This window comes from Pseudophryne corroboree, chromosome 3, assembly GCF_028390025.1.
Source record: "Pseudophryne corroboree isolate aPseCor3 chromosome 3, aPseCor3.hap2, whole genome shotgun sequence".
Taxonomy (NCBI): Eukaryota; Metazoa; Chordata; class Amphibia; order Anura; family Myobatrachidae; genus Pseudophryne; species Pseudophryne corroboree.
Genome location: NC_086446.1, coordinates 698,483,080 through 698,504,750, shown reverse-complemented (window position 1 = coordinate 698,504,750; position 21,671 = coordinate 698,483,080). Strand labels below are relative to the sequence as shown.

General features: G+C 47.4%; 1 protein-coding gene across 1 annotated transcript in view; it reads right to left on the bottom strand.

Moving 5' to 3' along the window:
• The window catches only part of MARCHF5 (membrane associated ring-CH-type finger 5), a 211,247-nt gene that overhangs the window by 48,540 nt on the left and 141,036 nt on the right, over nt 1–21,671 (bottom strand). Inside the window, exon 3 of the mRNA XM_063962041.1 lies at nt 14,701–14,831. Coding sequence (XP_063818111.1) covers nt 14,701–14,831 — 131 coding nt within the window. The remainder of the gene's footprint in view (nt 1–14,700; nt 14,832–21,671) is intronic.

The window sequence follows — 21,671 nt, the reverse complement described above, 5'->3', positions numbered from 1 at the left end:
GCTGATCGCTGACATTTTTGAGGCGACCCCCCACCGTACCTGGCTCCGCCTGTGGAGCCCCACCGTCATGCGGCGGACTTGGAAGAGGAAGCGGGGGAGGACTTTTGCTCCTGGGAACCTGCTGTTTGTTGCAGCCTTTTTCCCCTACCTCTGCCTCTGGACAGAAAAGACCCGCCTTTTCCACGCCTGTTTTTCTGGGTCCGAAAGGACTGAACCTGATAAAACGGCGCCTTCTTAGGCTGTGAGGGGACATGGGGTAAAAATGCAGACTTCCCAGACGTTGCTGTGGAAACTAGGTCCGAGAGACCATCCTCAAATAATTCCTCACCCTTATATGGCAACACTTCCATGTGCTTTTTAGAATCTGCATCTCCTGTCCACTGGCGAGTCCATAAGCCTCTCCTAGCAGAAATGGACAATGCACTTACTTTAGATGCCAGTTGGCAGATTTCCCTCTGTGCATCTCTCATATATAAGACTGAGTCTTTTATATGGTCTATGGTTAACAGGATCGTGTCTCTGTCTAATGTGTCAATATTTTCTGACAGTTTATCTGACCAAGCAGCGGCAGCACTGCATATCCAAGCTGACGCAATAGCTGGCCTAAGTATAATGCCTGTGTGTGTATATACAGACTTCAGGATCGCCTCCTGCTTTCTATCAGCAGGTTCCTTGAGGGCGGCCGTATCCGGAGACGGTAGTGCCACCTTTTTAGACAAACGTGTGAGCGCTTTATCCACTCTAGGGGGTGTTTCCCAACGTGACCTATCCTCTGGCGGGAAAGGGAACGCCATTAGTACCTTCTTAGGAATTACCAATTTTTTATCAGGGAAGCCCACGCTTCTTCACACACTTCATTTAATTCATCTGATGGGGGAAAAACTACGGGTAGTTTTTTCTCTCCAAACATAATACCCTTTTTAGTGGTACCTGTATTTATATCAGAAATGTGTAACACCTCTTTCATTGCCTCAATCATGCAGTGAATGGCCTTAGTGGGCATCAGGTTTGACTCATCGTCGTCGACACTGGTGTCAGTATCAGTATCGACATCTGGGTCTGCTTGAGGTAGCAGGCGTTTTAGAGCCCCTGACGACCCATGCGATGCCTGGGCAGGCACGAGCTGAGAAGTCGGCTGTCCCACATTTGGCATGTCGTCGATTTTCTTATATAAGGAGTCTATACGTGCACTCATTACTTTCCATAAGCCCATCCACTCAGGTGTCTGCCCCGCAGGGGGTGACATCCCTTCTAAAGGCATCTGCTCCGCCTCCACATCATTATCCTCATCAAACATGTCGACACAGCCGTACCGACACACCGCACACACACAAGGAATGCTCCGAATGAGGACAGGACCCACAAAAGCCCTTTGGGGGGACAGAGTGAGAGTATGCCAGCACACACCAGAGCGCTATATAATGCAGGGACTAACTGAGTTATGTCCCCTATAGCTGCTTTTTATATTATATATGTATTGCGCCCAAATTTAGTGCCCCCCCTCTCTGTTTTTACCCTGTTCTGAATTGTAGACTGCAGGGGAGAGCCAGGGAGCTTCCTTCCAGCGGATCTGTGAAGGAGAAATGGCGCCAGTGTGTCTGAGGGAGATAGCTTCGCCCCTTTTCCGCGGCCTATTCTCCCGCTTTTTTCTGGATTCTGGCAGGGGAATTTACCACATATATAGCCTCTAGGGCTATATATTGTGGTATTTTTGCCAGCCAAGGTGTTTTTATTGCAGCTCAGGGCGCCCCCCCCCCCAAGCGCCCTGCACCCTCAGTGACCGGAGTGTGAAGTGTGCATGAGGAGCAATGGCGCACAGCTGCAGTGCTGTGCGCTACCTTGGTGAAGACTGATGTCTTCTGCCGCCGTTTTTCCGGACCTCTTCTTGCTTCTGGCTCTGTAAGTGGGACGGCGGCGCGGCTCCGGGACCGAACACCAAGGACTGGGCCTGCGGTCGATCCCTCTGGAGCCAATGGTGTCCAGTAGCCTAAGAAGCCCAATCCGGCTGCAAGCAGGCGAGTTCGCTTCTTCTCCCCTTAGTCCCTCGCTGCAGTGAGCCTGTTGCCAGCAGGTCTCACTGAAAATAAAAAACCTAAAACTATACTTTCTTTCTAAGGGCTCAGGAGAGCCCCTAGTGTGCATCCAACCTCGGCCGGGCACGAAATCTAACTGAGGCTTGGAGGAGGGTCATAGTAGGAGGAGCCAGTGCACACCAGGTAGTCCTAAATCTTTCTAGAGTGCCCAGCCTCCTTCGGAGCCCGCTATTCCCCATGGTCCTTACAGAGTTCCCAGCATCCACTAGGACGTTAGAGAAATTATTATTATCATGCATTAAACATTAAGCAGCACTGCTGACTAATAATGATTTCCAGCCTTACTGGGCTCTAATAATGACACCTTTATGTCAGGAAGGCCACAACGCAGTTCCTTTTGTGACCTATGACAGTGTTACCTCCCCTCAGTACTAACCCCGACATAACACAATGGTCATTTTTGAGCTGTTGCAGGACAAGGATTTAATGAAAGCATCATGCCATAGATGGGTGTGATTATTACCAGCAACGCTGCCAATAACGCTACCAAACTACTCCTAAATCAAGAGAACAAATGCTAATGGGCAATGTATTAATATTCATTTCAGTAATAACATGTTTATTCATATCCATATAGTCTGTCAAACACAAATTGCAACACAATGAATATAAAACACATTAGTACATTCTTGCGCCATGCATGGAACAGAATGAGCTGCATTTGTGTAAGGGTGGGGTATGGGTATTGTTTTAATATGATAAAAATGAAGAGATGTTTTACCCTGAATCTGTAAAATGTTCCCAGTCACCCAGCTTTACCCATTATAGTGTGGTGGCACATGTTGTAGCCTCTAGTGAGGGGAAGGAGGAGGGGGTGGGGGGGGGGGGGGGGGGGAGCATCCCTCCCACACACACACCTTCCTCCCTGCCTGCCGAAGCACAGTCGCCTGCCATCACAGAGAAGGCAAAGACCCCATTGCAAGAGAGTCTTATTTCAATGCTGTGTGATCATTAGAAGATATTAAACTCTACACGGTATAGCAGCACAAATGGTGCTGTGGTGTTTGCTCCATTTCAGTTCCCATATGTTTTACTCATTTAGTTAAAGCTTTGATGCTGGATTTAGGCTCAGCAGATTTCAGTTACAGTGTGCCTTTTTTTATGAAAAAAAAGAAATAAATAAAAATGAGCAGTCCCCAGTAATAGCGGCTCATGACAAATTGATTGCGAGTACCACTGCTTTATACTATCTACAAGAATATTTCAAATATGTGCAAAACATTGAATTCTATCAAAGATCTAACAGAAAACAAAAGCAAGAAAAGAAGTGCACATACAAAACCCAAGCCTGTGTGCGCTATATACAGTGCTGTGAATCTGCTATTTATTGATAACACTATAGCCAAGCCTTGAGCGACTGTGTGAGCATTACCTGCTACAATACCGTATGTACAGGGAGAACAATGCAGGGTGTTTCGTCACTGAAATGTAACATAAATAGATCCCTATTCAAAGGCATATGCTAAATGTCAGTACAGGCAAGGACAAGATGCCACTTTTAGAGGAAATACAATGCCGAAGCTTACTTGGACACAAGAAAGTCCTTTTATAGAGCAAAGAAAGGATACAAAGTGCCAGCCTTCACATCCTACAGTAAGTGCCTTATAATCATGGAAATGACAGCCCTTGTGTTTTGCACTGATGCTTTGTGACAGTAGTCAAAAGTTTCTCAAAATGTGCCGGAGAACGGTTTATACGGACAGCCACTCAGGAGAATGAGCAGCAGCGGAGACAGGCTCATGCACATCTGAGCAGTTCACATATCTGTGATGGAGCTTTATACACATATATACACAATTCATAACCCTCCAAACACAAAGAAAAACTGGAACCTTGTCTAGAAGTCCCAGAACCAGAAGCTACAATGTGTGTCAGAAGGTGGTGGGGTTTGTATAGCATCATTGGTCTTTCCGGAGGGTACGGGGGGAGCGTCAGGTGCTCCTACTATCTACACAGATGTTCGTGAACAGATGTGGATTGTACAACTCTAAACCTCCACATTCTATGATTATATCCTCAGAGAACAACTAACACAGCAGCTAATTATACTATTGGGAGATCTGCCACATACATTAGCTTGTAATACTCCTAATGCTATTGCGGGACAACGGCTGTGTCGAACATCTTGAGGCTGGTAATTAAAATGCATCTAATGTTAAAAATGCACCCTGGTGGCAGATACAATCAAGGCTTGGACTCTCTAACACTTACAGTGTCTTCTAGTGTCGTGTGTTTTACCAACTATTACTTTTCCCATCACCAAAAAACAAAAACAAACAAAAGAAAGACAGAGGACAAAACAAGCCTACTTGATTACCTGCTTTATTTACAAACAAGATAAAAATACACAGGAAAAACAACTAAATGAAGATAAAAAAAACCCTAATAATTTCAGGGAGCTATACGGTAGTAAGGTTGAAACTGTAAGCTATAAGTGTAAATATAGGTGCTATACCACTGTTCAACGTCCTGCATTAACTATGCCTGTGATTAGGCTGCAAACAGTAATGTGTACACCGTTCTTGGTTTATTTTCAGGTGAAATTCTTATAGTGATCATTCTCACTTAGATGGAAGGGATGGGGAAGGTACCTATTAGCTGCAGGTACCATGGGGTGTGGTAAGGTATGTCGACAGTCAATGCCGACAAGGTCATAACGCAGACACTGACAATGTGACATTCATCATGTAGACACTGATGAAATGTCAACATATTAGAATGACGACATATCGTCCTTGTTGGTCCGGCAGCGACTTGGGAGGTAAATCAGATCTGATCGCTGCTGTGCGTTTTCGCACAACGGGCGATCAGGTCTGAACTGCATATGCACTGCAATGCACAGGCGCATCGGTCCGCAGCGACAGGATGGTGCGAGAAATCCGATCACACCGGCGAACGCAAGAAGATTGACAGCAAGAGGGCATTTGTGGGTGGCAACTAATGGAGGGACCCGGCGTTTTGTGGGAGGATTCATGACGTCAGCTCCGGCCCCGATCATCGCAGTAAGTCCTGGGCTGTGCAGAGATTCCAGCACATGCAATCGCACACCTGCACACACACAATACCCTCCCCCTGTAGGTGGCGACTACCTGATCGCAGGACAGCAAAAACCGCTGCCCAGCGATCAGGTCTGAATTAGGCCCTTAGCTACCCCCAGCAGCTGCACCATTTTTGGTGGAGTCTTCTGGGTCCCGGAGGAGAGATCTGACCGGATTAGTGTTCCGGTGAGTACACCTGCACTATCGCTAACCCTAATCCTAAACCTTCCTCAGTGCCTAACCTCCCTCCTGCAGCCTAACCCTAATGTCGACATTCTGACAATGTCAACACTAATGGGGATATTCAATTGTTTGAATAGTCGGTTGGGTGTCTGTTATTTCCGGTCTATTAGATAGGAAAAAACAGACACACAACTGACTTTTCAAACAAATGAATCTCCCCCTAAGAAGGTTAACATGTTGCTTGTCGACATTTTAACAATGTTATTATATAACAGTCACTGTGTTGTTGATAATTATGAATGTCGAGATTGTTAATGTTGACCCAGCGACTAACGCCCTGATTCAGGTCCTGTTGCAAGTGGACAGCATGTCGCAAAGTACTGTTGTTGGTCACAAGTGCAGTATGGGTCATGTGTTGCTGCTGGATGCACTACGGTTTCAGACGTCAAGTGATTGACTGTCTGGAACCGTTTCAGGGCGGTGGAGGGGACATCGATGCCTCCATTTTGGGGGAGTGCTGAGGCCATTTCCGGGGCTGCAGCGGCTAATCTGAGCAACTAACAGGCCAACTACGTAGCAGATGATCCGATGCTGCGCTCTAGGACGCAACACGGATCGCTAATGCATGCAGGAGACGTATATTTATATCAGACACCTCCTGCTGCATCATAATATCTTTCCATCGCTGCTGCTTCCAAGCAGCAGTGATGCTCACTCCAATCACATATGAATTAGCCCCCCACGCACCGGCTCAGGTTTGTGGTTAGGAGCTCCTACAACTTTTGGATGCTGCCTTTTGTTATGTACTCACAAGGCCTATACCGGCCGCAGTCATTGGTTACGACTACATGTCAAATGAAATTGTGCTTGATATGGGGTGTCTCTGGTATTTTCCTTATAGGGTCACCAGCCTTTTGTGTGGACTGTGGAGGTGTATTACTCTGATAAACTGGGAAAAAGTGGGTGCTGTGTTGTTCCTGAAGAGGACAGTGTTTCCTGAGAGAACAGCCTAGAGCGGAGTTGTCCACATTCCTGTGGATCTGACTGCAATAATATCAATGTTCCAATAACAATACAAAGACCATCGTTAACAAGCTTTGAACAGTTTGCCATATAGACATGCCTTATTTCTTAGTAGCGGAACCCATGAACACGGATATGTGGGTGGTTTAGTGGGATTCAGTATGATATCCCAACAGCCATAATACCAGCGGCGGGCGCAGCATGTCCACTCGCCACGCATCGGGCCCGGTGGCGACCGACAGGGTTATGTTCCCCCTCGGGGTGGTGTGGTGTACCACCACCCGAGTGAGGATTCGGGGCGGTGGTTGGGATTCCAACCGCCAGTATTTCATTGGGTGTCGGGATTCCAGTGACGGTATCCTGACCGACGGTATCCCGACCGCCGGCAACTTGATTGCCTCCTGGTTTAGTGCTCGGGTTGTTAAAATATGCTTTTAATCAGGGACACATGAATTACACAGGTTTTGTGGCTGGCTAACATCAAGTCTGCCTTTTGCCTGGTTTTAACCGGCCACAATACCTCTGTAATTCACACAAGTCCCTGATTAAAGGGATATTATTGCACCCAGTTAGAGTGTCCACGTGGTGGTGTCTGCACAGGATCAGATATGATTGGGGTCTCGGGTAGGTAAAGGCAGATTGGGCGTTTAGTAGACATTTCACAGTAATGCTCATAATTTGGAAGCCTAATCCAGAAAAGGATGTCAGTCAGTGACAAGATTATTGATTCCCTTCTAGAGGTGGAGACAGTGCATTTAGGGGCCAGGTCCTCAATAGTGAGCATTTCTTTTATTTTGTTACACCCACTGAGGCAGCCAGTGATCAGTGCTGGTCATTCTGTTCAATGGGACACATTTGAAGCCATTTAGAAATACATTCCTAGGTGTACATGAATTGAACTTAAATTACAATGTAGAAATGGGACACCTAAAAAAATCAAGTCCCGACATCCCTTTACTTTTCAGCCGTTATTACCACAAATGAATTTGAATGAACCCACAAGTTAACAGAAGAGAGGAAAATAAAGACATTGTATAATCTGCATAGTTTTTATAGTGGCATTGTTTTTTTTCACTTCTTCCCTGTATTTTTGGTCCACAATTTGAAACTACTACACATGTATTTTATACTCATTCACCATACAACCCATCCATGCTTTGATTTATGGTTTAATCCCTTACAAAACCCTAACCCAGGGCCAATGTATTAAGCCTTAAAAAGTGATAAAGTGGAGAGTGATAAAGTAAAAGCCAACCAGCACCCAACTGTCATTTTTCAAACTCATTCTGTAACATGACAGTTAGGAAGCAGATTGGCTGGTACACTATCACTTTCTACTTTATCACTTTTCAAGGCTTAATACATCTGCCCCCCAATACTCTCCCATTTACATCTCTAACCTTATCTCACGTCACACTCCTGCCCAACCTGTTCGCTCTACAAATGAATCAGTTGGCCGCCTCTCCTGCCAACTGAGTACCTCGACCCACTCCCGCCTCCAAGATTTTGCCTGTGCTGCTCCCTACCTCTGGAATTCTCTCCCTCTCTACAAAACTTAAAATCTTCAATTCATCAAAGCCATCCATCTCTCACCCTCTGTCCCATGTTCACTGTCTACCCTATCTGTGTCACCACTGTCAGTCTGCCCCTTCCCTTTAGTATGTAAGCATTTCCCTCATGTGCTTTTTCTCCCCTTACTAATACCATCATCTACTATATACTGCCTACAATGGTACCTAACCCTTGTGTTCTGCCACCCTGCTGATGCAGCAATGTTTTCTAAACCATTTACTTGTCTTGTACTGTAAGTTTCTGTTTGCTTTTCAGCTCATTTGTACTCGTATGTACTTTGTCAGGCGCTGCAGAACCCTTGCGGCGCCATATAAAGTATAATAATTTCCCTACTTCAACACCCCTGCATAAAAGAATGTCTACACCCATCAAAACTGTTTTGAGAAAATATATTTTATTGCAAAATAATAAGAATTTACTCACCGGTAATTCTATTTCTCGTAGTCCGTAGTGGATGCTGGGAACTCCGTAAGGACCATGGGAAATAGACGGGCTCCGCAAAAGACTAGGCACTCTAAAAGAAAGATTAGGTACTATCTGGTGTGCACTGGCTCCTCCCTCTATGCCCCTCCAGACCTCAGTTAAGTAAACTGTGCCCGGAAGAGCTGACACAACAAGGCAAGAATTTGGAATCCAGGGTAAGACTCATACCAGCCACACCAATCACACTGTACAACTTGTGATAACCATACCCAGTTAACAGTATGAACAACAACTGAGCCTCAGTAACAGATGGCTCATAACAATAACCCTTTAGTTAAGCAATAACTATATACATGTATTGCAGAGAGTCCGCACTTGGGACGGGCGCCCAGCATCCACTACGGACTACGAGAAATAGAATTACCGGTGAGTAAATTCTTATTTTCTCTGACGTCCTAGTGGATGCTGGGAACTCCGTAAGGACCATGGGGATTATACCAAAGCTCCCAAACGGGCGGGAGAGTGCGGATGACTCTGCAGCACCGAATGAGCAAAGGCAAGGTCCTCCTCAGCCAGGGTATCAAACTTGTAGAACTTAGCAAATGTGTTTGAACCCGACCAAGTAGCAGCTCGGCAAAGCTGTAAAGCCGAGACCCCTCGGGCAGCCGCCCAAGTAGAGCTCACCTTCCTTGTGGAATGGGCTTTTACCGATTTAGGATGCGGTAACCCTGCCGCAGAATGAGCTTGCTGAATCGTGTTACAGATCCAGCGCGCAATAGTTTGCTTTGAAGCCGGAGCACCCAGTTTGTTGGGTGCATGCAGGGTAAACAGCGAGTCAGTTTTCCTGACTCCAGCCGTCCTGGCTACATAGATTTTCAAAGCCCTGACTACATCTAGTAACTTGGAAGCCTCCAAGTCCCGAGTAGCCGCAGGCACCACAATAGGTTGGTTCAAATGAAACGCTGATACCACCTTAGGGAGAAATTGGGGACGAGTCCTCAATTCTGCCCTGTCCATATGGAAGATCAGATAAGAGCTTTTACATGACAAAGCCGCCAATTCTGACACACGCCTAGCTGAAGCTAAGGCCAATAGCATGACCACTTTCCACGTGAGATATTTTAGCTCCACGGTCTTAAGTGGCTCAAACCAGTGGGATTTCAGGAAATCCAACACAACGTTAAGATCCCAAGGTGCCACTGGAGGCACAAAAGGGGGCTGAATATGCAGCACTCCCTTAACAAACGTCAACTTCAGGCAGTGAAGCCAGTTCTTTTTGAAAGACAATAGATAGGGCCGAAATCTGGACCTTTATGGATCCTAATTTTAGGCCCATAGTCACTCCTGACTGTAGGAAGTGCAGGAATCGACCCAGCTGGAATTCCTCTGTAGGGGCCTTCCTGGCCTCACACCAAGCAACATATTTTCGCCATATACGGTGATAATGTTGTGCTGTCACGTCTTTCCTAGCCTTTATCAGCGTAGGAATAACTTCATCCGGAATGCCCTTTTCCGCTAGGATCCGGCGTTCAACCGCCATGCCGTCAAACGCAGCCGCGGATAAGTCTTGGAACAGACAGGGCCCCTGCTGTAACAGGTCCTGTCTGAGAGGCAGAGGCCATGGGTCCTCTGAGATCATTTCTTGTAGTTCTGGGTACCAAGTTCTTCTTGGCCAATCCGGAACGATGAGTATAGTTCTTACTCCTCTCTTTCGTACTATCCTCAGTACCTTGGGTATGAGAGGAAGAGGAGGGAACACATAAACCGACTGGTACGCCCACGGTGTCACTAGTGCGTCCACAGCTATCGCCTGAGGGACCCGTGACCTGGCGCAATATTTTTTTAACTTTTTGTTGAGGCGGGACGCCATCATGTCGACCTGTGGCAGTTCCCAACGGTTTACAATCTGTGTGAAGACTTCTTGATGAAGTCCCCACTCTCCCGGGTGGAGGTCGTGCCTGCTGAGGAAGTCTGCTTCCCAGTTGTCCACTCCCGGAATGAACACTGCTGACAGTGCTAGCACGTGATTCTCCGCCCATCGAAGAATCCTTGTGGCTTCTGCCATTGCCATCCTGCTTCTTGTGCCGCCCTGGCGGTTTACATGGGCGACCGCCGTGATGTTGTCTGACTGAATCAGCACTGGTTGGTTTTGAAGCAGGGGCTCTGCTTGACTCAGGGCGTTGTAAACGGCCCTTAGTTCCAGTATATTTATGTGTAGTGAAGTCTCCTGACTTGACCACTGTCCTTGGAAGTACCTTCCCTGAGTGACTGCCCCCCATCCTCGGAGGCTTGCATCCGTGGTCACCAGGACCCAGTCCTGTATGCCGAATCTGCGGCCCTCGAGAAGATGAGCACTCTGCAGCCACCACAGCAGAGACACCGTGGCCCTTGGGGACAGGGTGATCAACCGATGCATCTGAAGATGCGATCCGGACCATTTGTCTAACAGATCCCACTGAAAGATCCTTGCATGGAACCTGCCGAAGGGAATTGCTTCGTAAGAAGCCACCATCTTTCCCAGGACTCCCGTGCAGTGATGCACCGACACCTGTTTTGGTCTCAGGAGGTCCATGACCAGAGATGACAATTCCTGGGCCTTCTCCACCGGGAGAAACACCTTCTTCTGTTCTGTGTCCAGAATCATGCCCAGGAAAAGCAGACGCGTCGCAGGAATCAGCTGCGACTTTGGGACATTCAGAATCCAGCCGTGCTGTTGCAACACTTCCCGAGAGAGTGCTACGCTGACCAACAACTGCTCTCTGGACCTCGCCTTTATAAGGAGATCGTCCAAGTACGGGATAATTATAACTCCCTTCTTCCGAAGGAGTATCATCATTTCGGCCATTACCTTGGTAAATACTCTCGGTGCCGTGGACAGACCAAACGGCAACGTCTGGAATTGGTAATGACAATCCTGTACCACAAACCTGAGGTACTCCTGGTGAGGTGGGTAAATGGGGACATGCAAGTAACCATCCTTGATGTCCAGCGACACCATAAAATTCCCCTCTTCCAGGCTTGCAATAACCGCCCTGAGCGATTCCATTTTGAACTTGAACTTCCTTATATAAGTGTTCAAGGATTTTAAATTCAGAATGGGTCTCACCGAACCGTCTGGTTTCGGTACCACAAACATTGTGGAATAGTAACACCGTCCCTGTTGAAGGAGGGGAACCTTGATTATCACCTGCTGGGGGTACAGCTTGTGAATTGCCGCCAGTACTACCTCCCTTTCCCTGGGAGCAGCTGGCAAGGCTGATTTGAGGTAACGGCGAGGGGGAGTCGCCTCGAACTCCAGCTTGTATCCCTGAGATACAATTTGTACAGCCCAGAGATCCACTTGTGAGCGAACCCACTGGTTGCTGAAGTTTCGGAGACGCGCCCCCACCGCACCCGGCTCCGCCAGTTGAGCCCCAACGTCATGCGGTGGACTTAGTGGAAGCGGGGGAGGATTTCTGTTCCTGGGAACTGGCTGCCTGGTGCAGCTTCTTTCCTCTACCCCTGCCTCTGGGCAGAAAGGATGCGCCTCTGATCCGCTTGCCTTTCTGAGGCCGAAAGGACTGTACATGATATTACGGTGCTTTCTTAGGCTGTGAGGGAACATGAGGTAAAAAAGTTGACTTCCCAGCTGTTGCTGTGGATACGAGGTCCGAGAGACTGTCCCCAAACAATTCCTCACCCTTATAAGGCAAAACCTCCATGTGCCTTTTAGAATCAGCATCACCTGTCCACTGCCGAGTCCATAATACTCTCCTGGCAGAAATGGACATTGCATTAATTCTAGATGCCAGCAGGCAAATGTCCCTCTGTGCATCCCGCATATATAAGACGACGTCTTTTATATGTTCTATGGTTAGCAAAATAGTATCCCTGTCGAGGGAATCAATGTTGTCTGACAGGGTATCAGACCATGCTGCTGCAGCACTACACATCCATGCTGAAGCAATAGCAGGTCTCAGTATAGTACCCGAGTGTGTATACACAGACTTCAGGATAGCTTCCTGCTTTCTATCCGCAGGCTCCTTTAGGGCGGCCGTATCCTGAGACGGCAGTGCCACCTTTTTTGATAAGCGTGTGAGCGCCTTGTCCACCCTAGGGGATGTTTCCCAACGTAACCTGTCCGTTGGCGGGAAAGGGTACACCATCAGTAACCTCTTAGAAATCACTAGTTTCTTATCAGGAGAACTCCACGCTTCTTCACACAAATCATTTAATTCATCAGATGGGGGAAAAGTCACTGGCTGCTTTTTCTCCCCAAACATAATACCCCTCTTGGTAGTAACCGGGTTAACATCAGAAATGTGCAATACATTTTTCATTGCAGTAATCATGCATCGGATGGCTTTTGTAGACTGTACATTTGTCTCATCCTCATCTACACTGGAGTCAGACTCCGTGTCGACATCTGTGTCTACCATCTGAGCTAGCGGGCGTTTATGAGCCCCTGATGGCCTCTGAGACACCTGGGCAGGCGCGGGCTGAGATCCCGGCTGTCCCAAGGCTGCTGCGTCATCGAACCTTTTATGTAAGGAGTTGACACTGTCTGTTAAGACCTTCCACATATCCATCCAATCCGGTGTCGGCCCCGTCGGGGGCGACACCACACTTATCTGCCCCTGCTCCGCCTCTACGTAACCCTCCTCATCAAACATGTCGACACAGCCGTACCGACACACCGCACACACACAGGGAATGCTCTGACTGAGGACAGGACCCCACAAAGTCCTTTGGGGAGACAGAGAGAGAGTATGCCAGCACACACCACAGCGCTATATAACACAGGGATTTACACTATAATGAGTGATTTTTCCCAATAGCTGCTTATTATCCTATTTGCGCCTAAATTTATGTGCCCCCCCTCTCTTTTTTTACCCTTCTTGTACAGGATACTGCAGGGGAGAGCCTGGGGAGCGTCCTTCCAGCGGAGATGTGAAGAGAAAATGGCGCTGGTGTGCTGAGGAAGAAGGCCCCGCCCCCTCAGCGGCGGGCTTCTCCCGCGTTTTGTATAGCTTAATGGTGGGGGTTTTTACACATATACAGTTTTCCAGACTGTATTATGTGTATTTAGTGCCAAAAGGTATTCTTATTGCTGCCCAGGGCGCCCTGCACCCGACAGTAACCGGAGTGTGTGGTGTGCTGTGGGAGCAATGGCGCACAGCTGCAGTGCTGTGCGCTACCTTAATGAAGACCGGAGTCTTCTGCCTTCTTCTGTCTTCTGGCTCTGCAAGGGGGACGGCGGCGCGGCTCCGGGAACGGACGATCGAGGTCAGGCCCTGTGTTCGAACCCTCTGGAGCTAATGGTGTCCAGTAGCCTAAGAAGCACAAGCTAGCTGCACGCAGGTAGGTTTGCTTCTCTCCCCTCAGTCCCACGTAGCAGTGAGTCTGTTGCCAGCAGATCTCACTGAAAATAAAAAACCTAACAAATACTTTCTTTCTAGCAAGCTCAGGAGAGCCCACTAGGAGCACCCAGCTCTGGCCGGGCACAGATTCTAACTGAGGTCTGGAGGAGGGGCATAGAGGGAGGAGCCAGTGCACACCAGATAGTACCTAATCTTTCTTTTAGAGTGCCCAGTCTACTGCGGAGCCCGTCTATTCCCCATGGTCCCTACGGAGTTCCCAGCACCCACTAGGACGTCAGAGAAATATACATAATTTGTCTGCTGGTCAAATGCTTTCTATAGATAGCAAGTGCCACAGTGACAGCTGAAGGCTGAAATATGGTACTGCACGTTAAAGTAAGAAATAAAATGATACATAAGACTTCCAATGTTTTATGTGAACCAGTATATATGCTTTTGAACCAGTAAATGCTATAAACAAACATGAAAACAGCAATGATGAAAACCTAATTAAAAAAAACACTTCTGAAAGCTATATATTAAATTCCAATTAATTAAACTGTTAAGATTAACTATACTTTATTTTTAGATTAATAGTTTCTTCTACAAAACTACTGGGTATTCAAGGTTTAATTGTTTTCGCCTATTTCAAAAACTACACATTGTTGTACTCTAGAGTATGCCTGCTCCTGCTATTTATACAGACAACATCCAGTTAAACGGAGGTGTCACTTGGGTTGCATCGGCCCTTCTGGCAGCTAGTTATGAATCTCTGATCAAAAGATTAATGAATCAACAAACACAGGCGATAAAATAATAGAATTCTAACCATTTAAACAAATGTTGGATACTACACTGCATGATATTTTTTCAGATAATAATGGTTAAACTGAAGCAGTCTTCCTGAAGGCCCAAGCTGGGGGTACATCTATCATGAAAAACGTGGATTGAGGTAATCAATATATATGTGTAACATGCACATAGCTGCACTGGTTGTTGCTAGACATTGCGGAGAATAATCTGACTTGCCTGCATTACAGTCACTGCTCCGTATGTGACAGCAGTCCAATAAATCGATCCCACCATTATTCCGGCTGCAGCAAAAGGACATGCTTTGGATATCAGCCTGTCTGCGAGGTCTAACATATAAACAACCGGGCCTGAAACAGAGGCAAGAGATACCATATGGTTAAAAGAACCCAAAAACTTATTGGCACCTTAGACTCATTGATTTGACAAATGAAATATTTAAAATAATATTGTTATCAACATTTATTTATACAGAGTTCCCATACTTACCAGCACTTTATAACTGGGAAAAAACGCAGTAAAAAACAGGCAGACTCTGTATTAACAGACAGATAAGTAAGAGATCCCTGCTTACAATCTGCAGATATAGGAGTTTGATCAATGATTTCCATGTAGCAATATGACCCAATTACACAGCAGTGTTGGTTTGGGAGACAATTTTGCCAGAACTATGTAGTGAGTGGTAATTAGGTTGTGTAGTTGAGACGGTGGTGTGGGAATATAATTACGAGGGTAATCCAGAAAGTAAAGACCGTTTGGACATTCACCCTACCCAAATCATCGTCTTGTTTTCCTCCCTAACCTGTTTTCGAAGTGCTTTGAGAGCGGCATGCTGTTGTGGTTGTTTTTGGCAATGTTCTGCGTTGGTACAATGAATCTTACAATACAAATTCCTCTGACTGTAAAGTGAGGACTGATACTCGATTCTTGCATGCACAGAAAGAGAGACCTACCAAAATGTATCACCAACTAAAGTAGGTGTATGGTGATGAGAGAAAGTGGTGTGAAATGTTCACTAATGGACCGACAAATGTGCCCACTCACAGTTTTGTGTGGCGGTATCCGAAGATCCACCCTATAGTCTAGACCTTGCTCCAAGTAATTTTCACTAAAGTCAAAAGGGGGAAAATGTTTTTTGGGTGTAATACCAATAGGAGCTGTTCAACTGTTTTCCATTGGACCACAGTGCTGTAGGTGGCCATTACTTCTGCTCACTGCCTCCTGAGGTGACAGGTCTGCTGCCGGATTTTTCATGGATTTCTGCCTAATACGTCAGACGGGTATAGGCACTTAACGCATTTAAACCCAGTGCATTTGGGCGTGATAAGTAATGGGCTGGCGGCAATCGCAGAACAACTGAATAGTACTTAGACGTTCCCAAAAACAATTGAATTCCCCCCAAAGAACTCCTGGGCAGAAAACATTTTGGAAAAATAAGAATTTACTTACCGATAATTCTATTTCTCGGAGTCCGTAGTGGATGCTGGGGTTCCTGAAAGGACCATGGGGAATAGCGGCTCCGCAGGAGACAGGGCACAAAAAAGTAAAGCTTTACTAGGTCAGGTGGTGTGCACTGGCTCCTCCCCCTATGACCCTCCTCCAGACTCCAGTTAGGTACTGTGCCCGGACGAGCATACACAATAAGGGAGGCATTTTGAATCCCGGGTAAGACTCATACCAGCCACACCAATCACACCGTACAACTTGTGATCTAAACCCAGTTAACAGTATGACAACAGAAAGGGCCTCTTAAAGATGGCTCCTTAACAATAACCCGAATTAGTTAACAATAACTATGTACAAGTATTGCAGATAATCCGCACTTGGGATGGGCGCCCAGCATCCACTACGGACTCCGAGAAATAGAATTATCGGTAAGTAAATTCTTATTTTCTCTATCGTCCTAAGTGGATGCTGGGGTTCCTGAAAGGACCATGGGGATTATACCAAAGCTCCCAAACGGGCGGGAGAGTGCGGATGACTCTGCAGCACCGAATGAGAGAACTCCAGGTCCTCCTTTGCCAGGGTATCAAATTTGTAAAATTTTACAAACGTGTTCTCCCCCGACCACGTAGCTGCTCGGCAGAGTTGTAATGCCGAGACCCCTCGGGCAGCCGCCCAAGATGAGCCCACCTTCCTTGTGGAGTGGGCTTTTACAGTTTTAGGCTGTGGCAGGCCTGCCACAGAATGTGCAAGTTGAATTGTGTTACAAATCCAACGAGCAATCGACTGCTTAGAAGCAGGTGCGCCCAACTTGTTGGGTGCATACAATATAAACAGCGAGTCAGATTTTCTGACTCCAGCCGTCCTTGCAATGTATATTTTTAAGGCTCTGACAACGTCCAACAACTTGGAGTCCTCCAAGTCGCTAGTGGCCGCAGGCACCACAATAGGTTGGTTCAGATGAAATGCTGATACCACTTTAGGGAGAAAATGCGGACGAGTCCGCAGTTCTGCCCTATCCGAATGGAAGATTAGATAAGGACTTTTATAAGATAAAGCCGCCAATTCAGATACTCTCCTGGCAGAGGCCAGGGCTAGTAACATAGTCACTTTCAATGTGAGATATTTCAAATCCACCTTTTTCAATGGTTCAAACCAATGGGATTTGAGGAAATCTAAAACTACATTTAGATCCCACGGTGCCACCGGAGGCACCACAGGAGGCTGTATATGCAGTACTCCCTTGACAAAAGTCTGGACCTCAGGGACAGAGGCCAATTCTTTTTGGAAGAATATTGACAGGGCCGAAATTTGAACCTTAATGGATCCCAATTTGAGACCCATAGATAATCCTGATTGCAGGAAATGTAGGAAACGACCCAGTTGGAATTCCTCCGTCGGAACCTTCCGATCCTCGCACCACGCTACATATTTTCGCCAAATGCGGTGATAATGTTTCACGGTGACTTCCTTCCGTGCCTTAATCAAGGTAGGAATGACTTCTTCTGGAATGCCTTTCCCTTTTAGGATCTGGCGTTCAACCGCCATGCCGTCAAACGCAGCCGCGGTAAGTCTTGAAAAAGACAGGGACCCTGCTGTAGCAGGTCCCTTCTCAGAGGTAGAGGCCACGGTTCGTCCGTGAGCATCTCTTGAAGTTCCGGATACCAAGTCCTTCTCGGCCAATCCGGAACCACTAGTATTGTTCTTACTCTTCTTTGCCGTATGATCTTCAATACCTTTGGTATGAGCGGCAGAGGAGGAAACACATACACTGACTGGTACACCCAAGGAGTTACCAGTGCGTCCACAGCTATTGCCTGTGGATCTCTTGACCTGGCGCAATATTTGTCCAGTTTCTTGTTGAGGCGAGACGCCATCATGTCTACAATTGGTCTTTCCCAACGGTCTATTAACATGTTGAAGACTTCTGGATGTAGACCCCACTCTCCCGGATGAAGATCGTGTCTGCTGAGGAAGTCTGCTTCCCAGTTGTCCACGCCCGGGATGAACACTGCTGACAGTGCTATCACGTGATTCTCCGCCCAGCGAAGAATCTTGGCAGCTTCTGCCATTGCACTCCTGCTTCTTGTGCCGCCCTGCCTGTTTACATGGGCGACCGCCGTGATGTTGTCCGACTGAATCAACACCGGCTTTCCTTGCAGGAGAAGTTCCGCCTGGCTTAGAGCATTGTAGATTGCTCTTAGTTCCAGAATGTTTATGTGAAGAGACTTTTCCAGACTCGTCCATACTCCCTGGAAGTTTCTTCCTTGTGTGACTGCTCCCCAGCCTCTCAGGCTGGCGTCCGTGGTCACCAGGATCCAATCCTGAATGCCGAATCTGCGGCCTTCTAATAGGTGAGCCTTCTGCAACCACCACAGAAGTGACACCCTTGTCTTTGGTGACAGGGTTATTCGCAGGTGCATCTGCAGATGCGACCCTGACCATTTGTCCAACAGATCCCTTTGGAATATTCTTGCATGGAATCTGCCGAATGGAATTGCTTCGTAAGAAGCCACCATTTTTCCCAGGACTCTTGTGCATTGATGTACTGACACTTTTCCTGGTTTTAGGAGGTTCCTGACCAGATCGGATAACTCCTTGGCTTTTTCCTCTGGAAGGAAAACCTTTTTCTGAACCGTGTCCAGAATCATTCCTAGGAACAGCAGACGAGTTGTCGGGATTAAATGGGATTTTGGAATATTCAGAATCCACCCGTGTTGTCTTAGCACCTCTTGAGATAGTGCTAAAGCTGTCTCCAGCTGTTCTCTGGACCTTGCCCTTATTAGGAGATCGTCCAAGTATGGGATAACTAATACGCCTTTTCTTCGAAGAAGAATCATCATCTCGGCCATTACCTTGGTAAAGACCCGAGGCGCCGTGGACAATCCGAACGGCAGCGTCTGAAACTGATAGTGACAGTTTTGAACAATGAACCTGAGGTACCCCTGGTGTGCGGGGTAAATCGGAACGTGTAGATACGCATCCTTGATGTCCAAGGATACCATAAAGTCCCCTTCTTCCAGGTTCGCTATCACTGCTCTGAGTGACTCCATCTTGAACTTGAACTTTTTTATGTAGAGGTTCAAGGACTTCAGATTTAGAATAGGCCTTACCGAGCCATCCGGCTTCGGTACCACAAATAGAGTGGAATAATAATACCCCTTTCCTTGTTGTAATAGGGGTACTTTGACTATCACCTGCTGAGCGTACAGCTTGTGAATGGCTTCCAACACCCTCTCCCTTTCGGAAGAGACGGTTGGTAAGGCAGACTTCAGGAAACGATGAGGAGGATCCGTCTCTAATTCCAACCTGTACCCCTGAGATATTATCTGCAGGATCCAGGGGTCTACCTGCGAGTGAGCCCACTGCGCGCTGTAATTTTTGAGACGGCCCCCCACTGTCCCCGAGTCCGCTTGAGAGGCCCCAGCGTCATGCTGAGGTTTTTGCAGGAGCCGGGGAGGGCTTCTGTTCCTGGGAAGGAGCTGCCTGTTGGTGTCTCTTCCCTCTTCCTCTGCCTCGTGGCAGGTACGACAAGCCCTTTGCTCTCTTATTTTTGTAGGAGCGAAAAGGCTGCGGTTGAAAAGTCGGTGCCTTTCTCTGTTGGGGAGTGACTTGAGGTAAAAAAGTGGATTTCCCGGCAGTAGCCGTGGCCACCAAGTCTGATAGACCAACTCCAAATAACTCCTCCCCTTTATACGGCAAAACCTCCATGTGACGTTTTGAATCCGCATCGCCTGTCCACTGTCGTGTCCATAAGGCTCTTCTGGCTGAAATGGACATAGCACTCACCCGAGATGCCAGTGTGCAAATATCCCTCTGTGCATCACGCATATAGATAAATGCATCCTTTATTTGTTCTAACGACAGTAAAACATTGTCCCTATCTAGGGTATCAATATTTTCAATCAGGGATTCTGACCAAACTACTCCAGCACTGCACATCCAGGCAGTTGCTATAGCTGGTCGTAGTATAACACCTGCATGTGTGTATATATTCTTTTGAATAACTTCCATCTTTCTATCTGATGGATCCTTAAGTGCGGCCGTCTCAGGAGAGGGTAACGCCACTTGTTTGGATAAGCGTGTGAGCGCCTTGTCCACCTTAGGGGGTGTTTCCCAGCGCGCCCTAACCTCTGGCGGGAAAGGGTATAATGCCAATAACTTTTTTGAAATTATCAACTTTTTATCAGGAGCAACCCACGCTTCATCACACACGTCATTTAATTCTTCTGATTCAGGAAAAACTGTTTGTAGTTTTTTCACACCATACATAATACCCTGTTTTACGGTATCTGTAGTATCAGCTAAATGTAACGTCTCCTTCATTGCCAAAATCATATAACGTGTGGCCCTACTGGAAAATACGTTTGAATTTCTACCGTCGTCACTGGAATCAGTGCCCGTGTCTGGGTCTGTGTCGACCGACTGAGGCAAAGGGCGTTTTACAGCCCCTGACGGTGTTTGAGGCGCCTGGACAGGCATTAATTGATTGTCCGGCCGCCTCATGTCCTCAACTGACTGTTTAAGGGAAGATAAACCATCACGTAATTCCACAAATAAAGGCATCCATTCTGGTGTCGACCCCCTGGGGGGTGACATCTGCATATTTGGCAATTGCTCCGCCTCCACACCAATATCGTCCTCATACATGTCGACACCACGTACCGACACACACCGCAAACTCACAGGGAATGCTCTAATGAAGACAGGACCCACTAGCCCTTTTGGGGAGACAGAGGGAGAGTCTGCCAGCACACACCACAAAGCGCTATATATACAAGGGATATCCTTATATTAAGTGCTCCCTTATAGCTGCTTTAATATATATATATATAGCCATTAATGTGCCCCCCCTCTCTGTTTTACCCTGTTTCTGTAGTGCAGTGCAGGGGAGAGACCTGGGAGCCGTTCTGACCAGCGGAGCTGTGACAGAAAATGGCGCCGTGTGCTGAGGAGATAGGCCCCGCCCCTTTTTCGGCGGGTTCTTCTCCCGCTATTTTTCCAGTCAGGCAGGGGTTAAATATCTCCATATAGCCCCTATGGGCTATATGTGAGGTATTTTTAGCCTTGTATAAGGTTTATATTTGCCTCTCAGAGCGCCCCCCCCCAGCGCTCTGCACCCTCAGTGACTGCCCAGTGAAGTGTGCTGAGAGGAAAATGGCGCACAGCTGCAGTGCTGTGCGCTACCTTATGAAGACTGAGGAGTCTTCAGCCGCCGGTTTCCGGACCTCTTCACGCTTCAGCATCTGCAAGGGGGTCGGCGGCGCGGCTCCGGGACCGGACTCCACGGCTGGGCCTGTGTTCGATCCCTCTGGAGCTAATGGTGTCCAGTAGCCAAGCAGCAAATCCACTCTGCATGCAGGTGAGTTTACTACTTTCCCCCTAAGTCCCACGTTGCAGTGATCCTGTTGCCAGCAGGACTCACTGTAAAGAAAAAAACCTAAACTAAACTTTCTCTAAGCAGCTCTTTAGGAGAGCCACCTAGATTGCACCCTTCTCGTTCGGGCACAAAATCTAACTGGAGTCTGGAGGAGGGTCATAGGGGGAGGAGCCAGTGCACACCACCTGACCTAGTAAAGCTTTACTTTTTTGTGCCCTGTCTCCTGCGGAGCCGCTATTCCCCATGGTCCTTTCAGGAACCCCAGCATCCACTTAGGACGATAGAGAAAGATGGATTGAAGCTTGCAGTCAACAACTGGTTCAATTGATTGTAGGCAGCCGGGCACAACAAGGGGAATCTAAAGCTT